The 14,549-nt window shown below is 45.9% G+C and overlaps 1 protein-coding gene across 1 annotated transcript in view; it reads left to right on the top strand.

Annotated features, from left to right (window-relative positions):
* The window catches only part of TEX26 (testis expressed 26), a 77,008-nt gene that overhangs the window by 34,206 nt on the left and 28,253 nt on the right, over positions 1-14,549 (top strand). Inside the window, exons 3-4 of the mRNA XM_040340458.1 lie at positions 9,657-9,738; positions 11,736-11,898. Of these exons, the coding sequence (XP_040196392.1) occupies positions 9,657-9,738; positions 11,736-11,898 (245 nt within the window). The remainder of the gene's footprint in view (positions 1-9,656; positions 9,739-11,735; positions 11,899-14,549) is intronic.

Here is a 14,549-nt window from a genome sequence, read left to right as displayed (position 1 = left end):
GACATTAAAGAATTCAGTACATGCAACTCGGCATATGTTGTATATTTGCTATGGTGCCCATGCGGGTTATTATATGTTGGGAGGACTAAAAGACTTCTAAGAATCCGCATATCAGAACACCTAGCAAATATTAAAAAAGGCTTTGAGGAACATAGCGTTTCCATGCATTTTAAAAAGGTACATAACCAGGACCCCACGCTTGCTCAATTTTGTGGCATAGATGTGGTTTACCCATCTTGGAGGGGGTCACACAGAGTCCGTGACCTTTCACAGCGCGAAACTCACTGGATATTCTTGCTAAAATGTCTTTTTCCGCGGGGGTTGAATATAGAGGTAGACTTGAATTGCTTCATCAATAATTCTTAGACATTTATCATACCCACACCTTTCCCTCCGTGGGTTTAGTATTACCCTTTCTGGCATCCTTTCAGTATATGTACTCTTTTATTCATTTATCTGATATTTTGCTATTAATTAATCCCTTCTCCAGTGGTGGTGTTATCGGTGACCATTTGCGATCAGCTCAGCGATCACTAATTCACCACTTGTATTTAGTTCCAGTTTTAGATTGATTTTATCGAGTTTCATTTTTAATGCATTTCTTACATATTTTAGATATATTTTAATTATATATATTTAATCATTTATATGAATTTGCAATTAGCGTTTGATACTAATATGTACTAATGCAAAATGTTATTAATTTATTTTAACTGACTATTGCCTTCATCCAGTGACAAATGTTTTTATATGTATTTGTTGATATACTCCAGCGCATGATTGATATATATCAGCTGATGACTTAATTAGGAACTGTTGTATGGCTATTCAATATAAACACAGTGTAATGATTGTGCTGTAGATGTGATTCGTGGTCACGGGGACACCCGGAAATCGGCTTTTTTTTTTTTTTCCTCTCATTTCCGCCGCCCACGTCTGCCTATACAACAGCTGATTTGCCCCTGTTGTGTTGTTAGAAGCCATTCCCCGCGGCGAGCCTATCATGAGCAGCGTCTGCTCGACCTATCAGGTCGGCTTACCGCTGTGGCTGCTGGGTAAGACAGCCAGCCAATGGAGGAGGCGCTGACTTCCTCCTAGCTTTGGCTGCATAAGCGCTCTAGGCCCGCCCATCGTTGTAGGCGGAGCGGGATGCGCTGTGCAGCACGTGATTGGCTCAGACTGCTGCTGTTGGGGGATGTGATTAACATCCTCTCTCACCTTTTGGAATCTGGGGACTGGCGCCACGCCTATCGCACTGGCTGATTGATTCATACACCAGCCAGTGGTGGTGGATGATGCTGTCAGCCCACAGGAGTTTGGGATTATCGTTTACTTCCGCCCACAGTTGTGGAGGAAGTGGGAAAACGCCCAGGACTGATAGGCTGATTGATCTGACTACATCAGATATAAGGTAACCATTTATGACTGTGTGGTTAGTCCCATGAATAAGTTTTTATAACGAAACATGTCGGGGTATTGCCATACAGTCTAATTTTACTAGTGAGTGCTGCGTTTTTGGATGCAGAGTGCGTTTGAAGTTTTTTATTTAAGTGGATGTGCAGCTGCATCTGACAGAAGTCCATGGCACCGTGAGTAGGAGAATTGGTTTCACTTTTTCTCGCTGATCGGGGGTCCGCCGTGACCGCTTCTCACCATTTTGACGTTTGAAGGAGTTTCTTGATGTGATATTCTGCTGTTTTACAAGATTTTGTTTGTGAGTGCACTGTTTGAAGTTTTATTTTGGTGTGCTATTAAACCTTTGATGGTATCACACTATTTGCACTTCTTTTGTCTCTCTCTGACATATATGTGGAACTGATTGGATGTCATATTTGGATTACATCTTTATTGACGGGAACAACTACATCTGATAAGGTTTTTTGTGCCAAAACACGAGAGTGTGAGGCATACCTATCCGGTGAGTGTCCATTTGATGGGGGAGGAGTCACTGAGCACTGTCGGGTGTGGTGGAAGTTTTTGGAAAAATTTGAAGATCGCAGGATCCTTATACACATGAACTTTGCTTTGTTTGGCCACGTTCTAAATTATTTTTAAAGACTGTCTCTTGCACTTTCAGTGCGTTCACTTCACGTTTAAGTCAATCACGGGTGTTTATTATTACAGTCACAGTTTAGTGTTTATTTCTTAAACTGGATATATTATGTTTATTATCACTGTATATCATTACATATGGGTTGTAGTAATGTATTTTATATAGTCAAATATGCACAGTTATTTGATAGCGCTGTTTTAATTTGTTGACACTCCTTAGAGAGTTTCATCATCTTACAATATTTAATCACCACTGGGGGTTTTTTTTTTTGCTAAAAAAAAAGGTTTTCTTAGTTTCTGTCAGCAAATTTTGTAAATAAGTCATTTTTCTCCTTCACCGATGTGCGCTGAGGAGGCGGCACTGATAAGGCTGCATATACAGTATGGGCACTGGAAAAGGTATATATCTTGCGCCAAATATAAATTAAATAAATTAATATAGTAAGTTAAGCTGCACCCCAAAATCTGTGCAAACTGAGATAAGTGCTGAAAAAGAGAGGGTGGGGGAGCTATAATCAATAATAAGTAGAAAAGGTGAATAAAATTAATATGTAACGTGTGTGTGTGTGTATGTATGTATGTATGTATGTATGTATGTATGTGTGTATGTATGTATGTATGTGTGTGTGTGTGTGTGTGTATATATATATATATATATATATATATATATATCCCCCTACCAAATTTAATCACAAAAACAGTGTACGTGCTGTGCAATTAGATGATGTAACAATAGCCAAATTACACCAACAAATGACAAATTCAAATGCATGAACAAAGTCCTAAAACAAAAGTGCATCGGTGCAATTCATTATTGTAGTAAATACTACTAATAAATAACTAAATACAGTCCTTGAATAAAGTGCTCTGTGCATAGACAGTGGCCTTCAGATTCACTGTAGATAACTCCACCCTCACAAACTGTGAGAAATCACCCAAAAGTGCTCAAGTATGGATGGCACCTTACCAAATGTTGTTGACCCTTTTAACCAAAAAAAAGGTCAATCAGAGCTCAAACTGCAAATGTTAGCTGCATATGGGACTCAGACTCCCTGAGTTCAAACAGGCTCCAATAACGGTATGCGAGATAAAAGAAAGACCGTAATAGTATAATTCAGTTTTATTTAAAATTGAAATTTCAAAACAGGGCCCCAAATGGCTGCTTACTTGTGTCGGTGCCCTGGACCCGGCACTGAGGCTGAATGGTGTCTCAATTGTGTGGAGAGATGGTCCCTCCGCTGTAGAGGCTGGCGTGCGTTCCACCTCTGAGAAAAGTAAGCCAGCGGGACCGGAAGTTGCGTAGCTGTGCGTGACCAGGTACCGCCTCGACGTACGTTTCGTTACCAAGTCATAACGTCATAAGGAAGTGTCCGGTCCCGCTGGCTCACTATTCTCAGAGGGGGAACGCACGCCGGCCTCTACAGCGAAGGGACCATCTCTCCACACAATTAAGACGCCATTCAGCCTCAGTGCCGGGTCCAGGGCACCGACACAAGTAAACAGCCATTTGGCGCCCTGTTTTTAGCTTTCAATTTGAAATAAAACTGAATTATACTATTGCGGCCTTTCTTTTATCTCGCATATCGTTATTGGAGCCTGTTTGAACTCAAGGGCCCAGATTCACGAAGCTCAGCGCATCAATAGGCGGGCGTATCGCAATGCAGATACACTAGACCGTCGAAACTTAGAGAGGCAAGCAGCCTATTCAGCAAGCAAATGCGCGCTGCGATGCGCCATCGTAATGTAATTTTGATGGCGTAACCCGACGTAATTCAAATTGGGAAGGAGGTGGGCGTGATCCATTTAAATGAATCGTGACCCCATGCAAATTAAGGTCCGAACGAACGGCGCATGCGCCGTCACGTGATCGCATCCCCCGCGTCCCACTGCGCATGCGCCCCAATTCGCCGATCGTATTCCCCCCCACGATAACCCAGCCCACCGTTTCCGCCCAGGGCATAAATCTGCACGGACATGCGCCAGTCAAGTGCAAAAGTACACCTGCTGGTTTTGGTCGTTTGGTGTGGCTACTTTTGCTTTGTTCAGATCAAAAAAGATGTCTGAGGCTGGCACGAAAGATAGGAGGGAAAAAAACTTTCTTATTGAGGAGAAGGCGGTGATTATTGATGCCATGAGGAAGTATAACAAGTTCCTCCACGGCAAGGAAAGTGGCTCGACCAGCAAGGTCCGTAAGGATCAAATCTTGGCACAGATTGCAGCGGAGGTGAGTGCCCTTGGCTATGCCAACCGGACCCCAGACAAGATCGCCAAGAAGATCAACGACCTGCGGCGTCTTGTGAAGGAGAAGGTAGCCAAGATAAAAAAACACAGTAGGGGCACCGGAGGTGGACCAGCCCTGAAACTAAGACTGACACCTGATGAGGAGGTCATTGCCAGGTGCCTGGAGAAGGAGCAGGTGGAGGGCCTGGAGGGCTTCGAGTCAGTTGATCAGCCCTTGAGGACAGGTGAGTGTGTTTTTTCTTTTATCTGGTGTATAGCATGTGGGGGGGGGGGGAGTGAATATGTGACAAGTGTGTGGGTCCACCAACATGTGAATGTTTTGTGTCATCCACAGATGTGCAGGATGAAGCGGGCCCATCCTCGGCTACTGGGCAACCAACTCCATCCCAGGATACCAGTGTCCACACCTCTCCATTAGAGGAAGTGGAGGAGGAGCACGGGCACCTGGATGATGGCATATATCTGGGGGATGAGACCACCGTCGCTGGACCCTCCCATACCTCCATAGGGGATACCCCCCCAAGGGACTCAAACTTTATTGTAACCCCCCCAAGGGCCTCCACCCTTTTGGGAAGCCCCCCAAGGGCCTCCACCCTTTTGGGAAGCCCCCTAAGGGCCTCCGACCTTTTGGGAAGCCCATCCTCCCTAAGGGAAGTTCCCTCAGGGTCCTCCCCATACATTTGTCCCCAAGCCTCACCTGCACCCAGGAAGGCAATTAGGAAGACGAGGGGTGATCCTGATGCCTTAGAAGCCACTTTGGCTATGGACCTGGCCAGGCAGACCCACCATGTGGGTTCTGTTGCATGTGATATGCGCCGGGTGGCAGCCAGCCTGGCCTCCATGCAGCAGACCCAGGCTGCTTTCACTGCCACCATTAGTGAAAATGTGCAGGAGGTCAGTGCCAACAGCACTGCGTTGGTGACCTGCGTTAGGGACCTGGATGACACTAATTCAGGCCTTGTGGCAGAGGTGAGGAGCCTGGGAGTGGCCATACAGGCCAATACAGCAGCCATTGAGGCGGTGGGGAATCAGACCACTGCGGTCCTTACCCGCATAGCCCTGGCTTTAGAGGGTATCCAGGCAGCCAGGGAGAGACCGGGGGATGTTCCTCCTCCCAATGACCCACCCCCCCCACCCGCGGCTGCCCCCAGGCAACAGAGGGCACGGAGCCTTGGCACTAGGCGTAGTACACGTCGGGCCAGATGAGTGCCATTTAGAATATTTTATTTTTATATTCTATTTGATTTTTGGTTATTAATTGATACTCATGATATGAGTGATATTTTGTTATTATGATACTCGATTGGAGTTGTATTTATTTTATTATTATTTGGGATATATATATTGACAAATATTTTCTGAAAAACATACAGCAACATAATTGGAGCCTTGACGTGGCGTTGCTGCTCCCAAGTACCGCACGGTGTACTTCGGTCTAATCCAATTTATTGGTGTTTGGGGGGGGGGGTGTGTTAGGGACCACAGTGGGGTGCATGCGTGCATTAGCATTGTGACATGTTTCATGTGCGTGTTGCACGTGAAAATAAGCCTACCACGAGGCATCTCCTGACTGCTCTTCCCTCAGCAGACGGGGGACCCTCGGGTGGGGGTGGAATGTCTGGTTCGGGGGTCAGGTCATGACGGACTTCAATCTGCAGGCCCCTTCTCATTGCGAAATTGTGCAAAATGCAACATGCACCGATAATCTGGCACACAAAGTCTGGGGCATACAACAGTGTACCCCCAGACCTATCTAGGCATCGGAACCGTGACTTCAGGAGGCCAAACGTGCGCTCCACCACTCCCCGGGTACGTATATGAGCCTCATTGTAGCTTCTTTCTCCTGGTGTTTGTGGGTTCCGGAATGGGGTCATCAGGTGGGGTCCCAGGGCATATCCAGAGTCACCTGGAAGGGAAAAGACAGGAGGAGGTTAGTCATGCATGTGCCCCTCGTGATGTCTGCATCATGGGGGGGGGACAGTAATGCCTGACACCCATGTCACTCACCAACCAGCCAGCTGTCCCCATACACGTTCTCTTCAAATTGTCTTGGGATGTCGCTTTGCCGGTAGATAAAGCTGTCATGGGTGGCCCCGGGGTGTTTAGCACAGACGTGCCATATGAGGCCTTGAGCATCGGTTATTACTTGTACATTAATTGAATGCCAATTCTTCCTGTTCCGGTACATATGTTCAGCGTCACGGGGGGGCTGGAGTGCCACATGAGAACAATCAATGGCCCCCACAGTGCGTGGAAATCTGGCTATTTTATAGAAATCGGTTCTTGCCTTTGCCTGCTGGACCTCCTGGGTGGGTCTCACAATGTGGTGGGACATCCGTCTCAGGATAGCGGGTACAACTTGGTGCACGCACCTACTCATTGTGGATTGGGACATCCCAGCCAAATTTCCACTGGTTCTTTGAAATGATCCACTGGCAAAAAAATGCAGGGTTGCCATGACCTTCAGCAGTGGCGGCACTGCTTGAGATCGATGTGTTGGGTTGGTGAGGTCATCCTGCAGGGATCGTACTATTTCCATGATGGCTTCAGTGTCAAATCTCAACAAGCGAAACACCTCCGATTCCACCATGCCAAAGAGGTCCATGCGATCTCGGGGTACCCTCTCCTGTGCCCTCCTCCTCCTCCTGCGTGTGCGTAGACGCCGTAGTAGTATGACCACGGCTGCCCCTGACATGTTGGCACACAGATGTGTTGTCCTGCAAGTGTTGTTGCTCAGCTCCTCTGTCACGCTGCTGCTGTTGCTGCTCTCCAGCTGACCTGTGCAAGTCCGTTGCAAAGTTACCCCTGCTTTTATGAAGGGTAACTTTAGATCGGGCTAGCAGCTTACACGCACCGCGCGTAGCCTACGACGGACAATCGTACGCATGTGAATCGGCATTTCGCCCTCATTTGCATAATTGAATAGCTAATCAATGGGAACGAAGAATACGCCTAGCCTAAATATGCGCCTAAGTTTCGCCGGCAGAGGACAGTTGCGTTGGACGGGTGAAGCCTAAGTTCACGTGTATGTGCTTCTGTGGGTACCGCGCATCGATACGACGGCGCACATCTACACTTACGCCGCGTATCTCGAGATACACCGTCGTATCTCTTTTGTGAATCTGGGCCAAGGAGTCTGAGTCCCATATGCAGCTAACATTTGCGGTTTGAGCTCTGATTGACCTCTTTTTTGGTTAAAAGGGTCAACAACATTTGGTAAAGTGCCATCCATACTTGAGCACTTTTGGGTGATTTCACACAGTCGGTGAAGGTGGAGTTATCTACAGTGAATCTGAAGGCCACTGTCTATGCACAGAGCACTTTATTCAAGGACTTTATTTAGTTATTTTTTTAGTAGTATTTACTACAATAATGAATTGCACCAATGAACTTTTGTTTTAGGACTTTGTTCATGCATTTGAATTTGTCGTATTGTTGGTGTAATTTGGCTATTGTTACATCATCTAATTGCACAGCACGTACACTGTTTTTGTGATTTAAATTTGGTAGGGGGATATATATATATAATAAATTTATTTGTATTCACCTTTTCTACTTATTATTGATTATAGCGCCCCCACCCTCTCTTTTTCAACAGTATGGGCACTGATGAGGTGCCACTGATGAGGAGGCATTTATATGCCGCACTGATAGGTGGCACTGGATGGCACTGATGGGCACTGAAAGGCAACACTTTAGTGGAACAGATTTGTATCACAAATAGTCACTGACTGGCATCACTGCTGGGGCTGCACTGATTACCTGTACAGGTCTCCCCTGCGAGGAGATGCTGTTGATTGGCTCTCCTCTCCTCACACTGGTGTACCACATGTTTACATGTGATTGGCTGTGATCGGACACAGACGATCACATGGGTATCGTCATATGGCATCGTCCCAGAACGAGAGGGGATCCCGCCTGCTGTCATTTTACTATACGATGGGCGGGATGTGGTTAAAATGATTTGTAAAGCTTAATTTTTTAAAATGAAAATAACAAACATGTTATACTTACCTGCTCTGTGCAATGATTTTGCACAGAGCAGCCCTGATCCTTCTACGGCACTCTTATGTACATTGCTAGATCAAGATCACTAATAAAAAATATTGAAACAAAAAAAAGATCAGGCTCAGGTATGTATTTGAAGGGGGGGGGGGGGGTTGCATCGAGATTGTGCATCATTTTTAAGTGAAATTAAACTCTACTTTTGAAACTTTACTAGTTACGATTGCTATTTTTTTTTCTGCTGGTTTACTAATGCTTTTTAAGGGTGCCTTTACAGAAAAAAGGGGTAAGAAACACTGCTGTATTCTATGTATTACCAATTCTTTTGAGCATACACCTCCTAGTGGTAATAAATATATTGCACATAACATAACTCCCAACACTTTGCTTTTTGACAGCTACACATGCAGAACTGTCCATTTGAACTCTTCTGAGCATTTTCTTCTTCTGCGTGCATGGCTCGGGTATGAGGAAGGGCTCGTTTGCACATAGTAAAATAACTGGCGCTTTTTCGCACTGGAAGAATGCAAGTCACAGCTAGGGCACATAGAAAATCACATGCTGCAATTTATCGCAGCACTTCAAATAAAGATGAATAAAGGAAGCATCACACCTCCCCCTTCCGAGCCTCACTGCAGCTCAACACTGACAATGTGGATGGGCAAGAAGGCCCAGCTTTACGATGGACATGATTTAGTGGGATATTTTTCTTGTAATGCTCTGTTGTGCTTTGTAAGATTAGGCAGTAAAATTGATTCAGAGAGTTTCTATCTGAAATTCTGTTCGTCTGTAAAGAATTCCGACAGAGAAAAAACACGCATGCTCGGAAACAATTTGACGCATGCTCGGAAGCATTGAACTTCATTATTCTACGCTCGTCGTAGTGTTGTACGTCACCGCGTTTTCGGCGGTTGGAATTTTGGTGTGTCCGTGTGTATGCAAGACAGCTTGAGCGGAATTCCGTCTGAAAAACCCTTCGGCGTTCATTCCGACGGGAAATCCGATCGTGTGTACGGGGCATCAGTAAACATACAGTATATTTGCATCTAAGACAATGGCCAGCTAGGTGGTCCTAGTTTATATCCAAAAAAAATTGAACTCCATACTTTGTTTTCACATTTGGCTGCAGAACTCTTAGCAAAGATACCAGATAAAGCATTTCGCTTAATTGCAAGTCATTGGACTTCTGAGCTGATTTCAAGCATTAAAAACAGACCCCTCACTTTTTGACTCAAATAGGTCCTACATAGTTCTTTGATTGGAAAATGTCTTTCATATTTACAGATTGTCACGTGTGTGGCCACCTTTTTAAAGAATTCGATTTTTGTCACAGAGAACATTATTTCTTGTTTATATAGGAGGGAACCTATGGGATCCATATGAAACATCAATGAATCGGGACTACCCACAAAAAGTCTTCCCTTCAACTACTGCTGTACGGTAAGTCCCAATTACTTCTCCTTAGGTCCCCGAACATGTACAGATGATCAACAAAAAAAAATTATTTGGCAAAATCGCACACATATATATATATATATATATATATATTTTTTTTTCATTCCTATGGTCCTCCTCCTAAAGTTTTAGGCTGGGGATATCTGTTAAGCAGGGCTGGGACAAGGGGTGGGCAGGGGGGAAGCTGCCCTGGGCACAGCGGAGCAAGGGGGACAGAGAATGGACGCTGGAAAGTAAACCAATTCTACGGCATGCATTAGCAGTGGGGAGGGGGTGCAGTTCCTCTCCCTTGCCCTGGTTACTAGCTGAACCTGTCCGGTACTGCATTTAAGACAGGGTTTGACAAATTTGCTTGGAATCTAGGAGCCAACTAAAAAAGTTAGGAGCCAGAAAACGCACCCCGTCCCGACGAGCTTGCGCGCAGAAGCGAACACATACGTGAGCAGCGCCCACATATGTAAACGGTGTTCAAACCACACATGTGAGGTATCGCCGCGATTGGTAGAGCGAGAGCAATAATTCTAGCCCTAGTCCTTCTCTGTAACTCAAAACATGCAACCTGTAGATTTTTTTAAACGTCGCCTATGAAGATTTTAAAGGGTAAAAGTTTGTCGGCATTCCGCGAGCGGACGCAATTTTGAAGCGTGACATGTTGGGTATGAATTTACTCGGCATAACATTATCTTTCACAATATTACAAAAAATGGGGATAACTTTACTGTTGTCTTATTTTTTAATTAAAAAAAGTGTAATTTTTTCCCAAAAAAGTGCGCTAGTAAGACCGCTGCGCAAATACGGCGTGACAGAAAGTATTGCAACGATCGCCATTTTTTTATCTAGAGTGTTAGGATAAAAAATATATATAATGTTTGGGGGTTCTAATTAGAGGGAAGAAGATGGCAGTGAAAAATAGTGAAAAATGACATTAGAATTGTTTAACTTGTAATGCTTAACTTGTAATACCAACGGCCACCGCCAGATGGCGCATTTGTCGAGCCCTGAAATTTAAGAGCTTTGATGGTGCACATCGCATATGTGAGGTCACATCAGCAGGTGTACGGAAGATGACTTTTTATCCCTCCTAAACTAGAATGGTTATCAGCACCTGTTAACAGCTGTTCGAAGCATAAAATTGTCCAAAACGTCTTGGTATGGGACTCGGAGAGCGCTAAATGTCCGTGGGTTAGGGGTGCAAATTACTTGCCTTGGGTGCCGACAACCCACGCCAGGGCCGGCCCTACCATGGGACCCGATGGTACCATTGTACCAGGCAGCACTTTCAGGGGGGCAGCAAATTTCCTGCCTGCACGCCATCCCATTCCGCCAGCTCCACTCTCCACTCCACTGTGGGGCTAATTGCCGCCCCACCGCTCCTCCCGTTCCGCTCTCCGCTCCACTGTGGGGTTAATTGCATGAATAGAGCCATAACAGGTCCTTTTTATACTTCTATATACATGTATAGAGCCATGATAGGTCCACTTTAGTTATCATGATATAAAATAATGGATGTGGGGGCATTTTGGTGGGAGTAATTTTTTTTTTGGGGGGGGGGGGCAGCATTTCATTCTTGGTACCAGGCAGCACAATGTCTTGGGCCGGCACTGACCCACGCTAAGAAAATTTTACTGGTAGGGGTCCCCACAACTTGAGACATTTTATCAAGGGGTCACGCCACTAGAAACGTTGAGAACCACTGCTTTATAGGGTGTTCAACCAATGTGTACTTCACAATGGATGCTGAGTAAATTAGAAATGCTGAAGAGGCCAATCATTACTACCCAAGTAATTAGCGTACTGCTGTAGGTTTACCTGTCAGTGGGTTTACAAAAGCTTTAGTTCGTCTTTTAATAGACATGTCATCAGAATGATCATCTTACACAGATCTGCATCACATCTATTCACATGGTGTACCTGGCAGCTTTTGTTACCCATTTTGAAGGTCTAGTATATCTTTTTATGTTCATTGTGTTATTGTTTCATAGCCCTAAGACCTCTAAAAGCTACAGGAACCCATACTACTTGTGTGATCCCATTGGAATAAGCATGTACAGTGATGAATTTGGCTGGAAACCCTATTCCAAAACAGAACCTATCAGAGCTGCAACATCATCAGGAGCCAGAAATCACCGGCCTCACCCCGACAAGGTAATTCTTTATACATTTTCCTTGTATTCTTCTAATTCTTTATACTACATTTCAGAGTCTAGTGAATTGGATACAGTGAACTTGTTGGGTCCAAGAGCTACTATTGAAGTTTCCACATTTTCAGTGCAATGCATTGGGGTTTATTTACTAAAACTGGAAAGTGCAAAATCTGGTGCAGCTCTGCATAGAAACCAATCAGCTTTCAGGCTTTTTCTCAAAGCCTAATTGAACAAGTTGAAGTTAGAAGCTGATTGGCTACCATGCACAACTGGACCAGATTTTGCAATCTCCAGTTTTAGTAAATGTTGTATAATTTCAAACAGTGCCTCATTTAAAGGGACAGTTCCTCTTTCAAAATCTGAAATTATATTTAAGGCCTTGTTCACGCGGGCATACTAAAGTATACTCATGTGTGAATGCCCGTGTTTGCCCACGTGGGATGCACAGGTGTTCTGCGCATCTGAAAGCAGGCAGTGCCATTCATGTCAATTGTTATAGCTGCCCAATTTGATATCCATGTGGGTCCCCAAACTCGCTCTGTCTGTGATCAGGGAGTGCCTCCATGCCAATTGTATTACTTACAGATCATGCCAGTAGATCTTTTTTCCCCATACTTCCTTTAGTGGCCAAGCTTTCCATCAACGGTTAGTTATGGAAAGTTCTAGTCTCAGCTACTAAATGGTCAGACCAGCGCTCAATCAACCCACAGTAGGCCATACTTGCATCAGATTGGATGAAAACACAGTTCATACAGAAGGGTGACAATGCTCCTGCAGCATTGGGAGGTTTTTGGATAGCATTGTCACCTTGGTAAACTATTTTTACTAAATATATACTCTCACCACTATAAAAACTCTGCCCAAGGCAAGAAATTGGCTTTCTGAACAGCTTTAATACCTAGTATGGAGCCTACAGTCAGGCATGGAGGTGAAACATTGTGCACTTTCTGAAAAACGCGGCTGCAGGAAAATCGCATGGTCTTTTTGACCATGCAATTTCCCTGCGGGTCCCACACACGCACTGCAATTTTACATGCGCGGGGCTGCCATTCACAAGGAATGGCAGCCCCGCAAGTTTTCACAGAGCAGTGCAGCCACACGCAGAAGTGTTCCCACACCCGCAGCCACACGCAGAAGTGTTCCCACACCCGCAGCCACACGCAGAAGTGTTCCCACACCCGCAGCCACACGCAGAAGTGTTCCCACACCCGCAGAAGTGTTCCCACACCCGCAGCCACACGCAGAAGTGTTCCCACACCCGCAGCCACAAGCAGAAGTGTTCCCGCAGCCACACGCAGAAGTGTTCCCACACCCGCAGCCACACGCAGAAGTGTTCCCACACCCGCAGCCACACGCAGAAGTGTTCCCACACCCGCAGAAGTGTTCCCACACCCGCAGCCACACGCAGAAGTGTTCCCACACCCGCAGCCACAAGCAGAAGTGTTCCCGCAGCCACACGCAGAAGTGTTCCCACACCCGCAGCCACACGCAGAAGTGTTCCCACACCCGCAGCCACACGCAGAAGTGTTCCCACACCCGCAGCCCCACGCAGAAGTGTTCCCACACCCGCAGCCACACGCAGAAGTGTTCCCACACCCGCAGCCACATGCAAAAGTGTGAACCAAGCCTTATGCCTAGTACACACGATTGTTTTTCCCGTCGGGAAAACTGCTGTGTTTTCCTTTTGGTCGGGAAAACCGGCCGTGTGTATGCTCCTTAGCAGTTTTCTCTTTTTTCTCGCCGCAAATCGCAGCGTTTTTTCCCCGCAGTTTTCCTATGGGAAACACAGCGAGGGAGCATATACACGGGCGGTTTTCCCGACCAAAGTTCTCCTGGCAGTTTTCCTGTCGGGAAAACCGGCCGTGTGTACAGGGGAAAAGGGGCCGAGCCGGTTCTCGGTTTTCCCGGCGGTCTTTTGACTGTTAAATGGGGTGCTGGCAATTTTGGCACTGCATTTCAAATTATCCATTATCATGTGCAATTTCACGTGAATAAGTCAGCATTAATCTTTGGGTGCATTTTAGTTTTACATAATCTAGCCGCCCTACAGCCCAGCACTCCAGTGAGCGAGGGGGGAGCACAGCAGAGAGCTGTGACTGACAGTCTACAGCTCTCTGCTCGGGAAGCTCTGAGGCCTCGTACACACGGCCGAGGAACTCGACGTGCCAAACACGTCGAGTTCCTCGGCGAGTTCAGCCCTGAAGCCGCCGAGGAGCTCGGCGGGCCGAGTTCTCCCATAGAACAACGAGAAAATAGAGAACATGTTCTCTATTTTCTCGACGAGTTCCTCGGCGGCTCCATCGGGCCAAAAGTGTACACACGACAGAGTTTCTCGGCAGAATCCGGCTCTGACCGAGTTTCTCGCTGAATTCTGCCGAGAAACTCTGTCGTGTGTACGAGGCCTGAGAACCGAGTGATCGGCAGTGTTGGATTGCTTGGTTCTCAGTGGAGAGGCGCCGGGGGACAGATGCAGCATCGGACCTGTGCTGCATCTACTGAGGTTAGTATGATTCTTAAAAAAAAAAAGAAAAACCTTTACTATTCTTTTAATGCAGGTAATGTATTAAGTGTAAAAAAATTGACTTTAGAACTATTTTAAGATAGAAGAGAAGCCTTGGGCCTGATTTACCAAGCCTTTACTCCATGACTCAT

The sequence above is a fragment of the Rana temporaria genome, chromosome 2 (genome assembly GCF_905171775.1).
Source record: "Rana temporaria chromosome 2, aRanTem1.1, whole genome shotgun sequence".
Classification (NCBI taxonomy): domain Eukaryota; kingdom Metazoa; phylum Chordata; class Amphibia; order Anura; family Ranidae; genus Rana; species Rana temporaria.
Note: the sequence above shows the minus strand (reverse complement) of the source record. Positions and strands in the feature narration are given on the sequence as shown.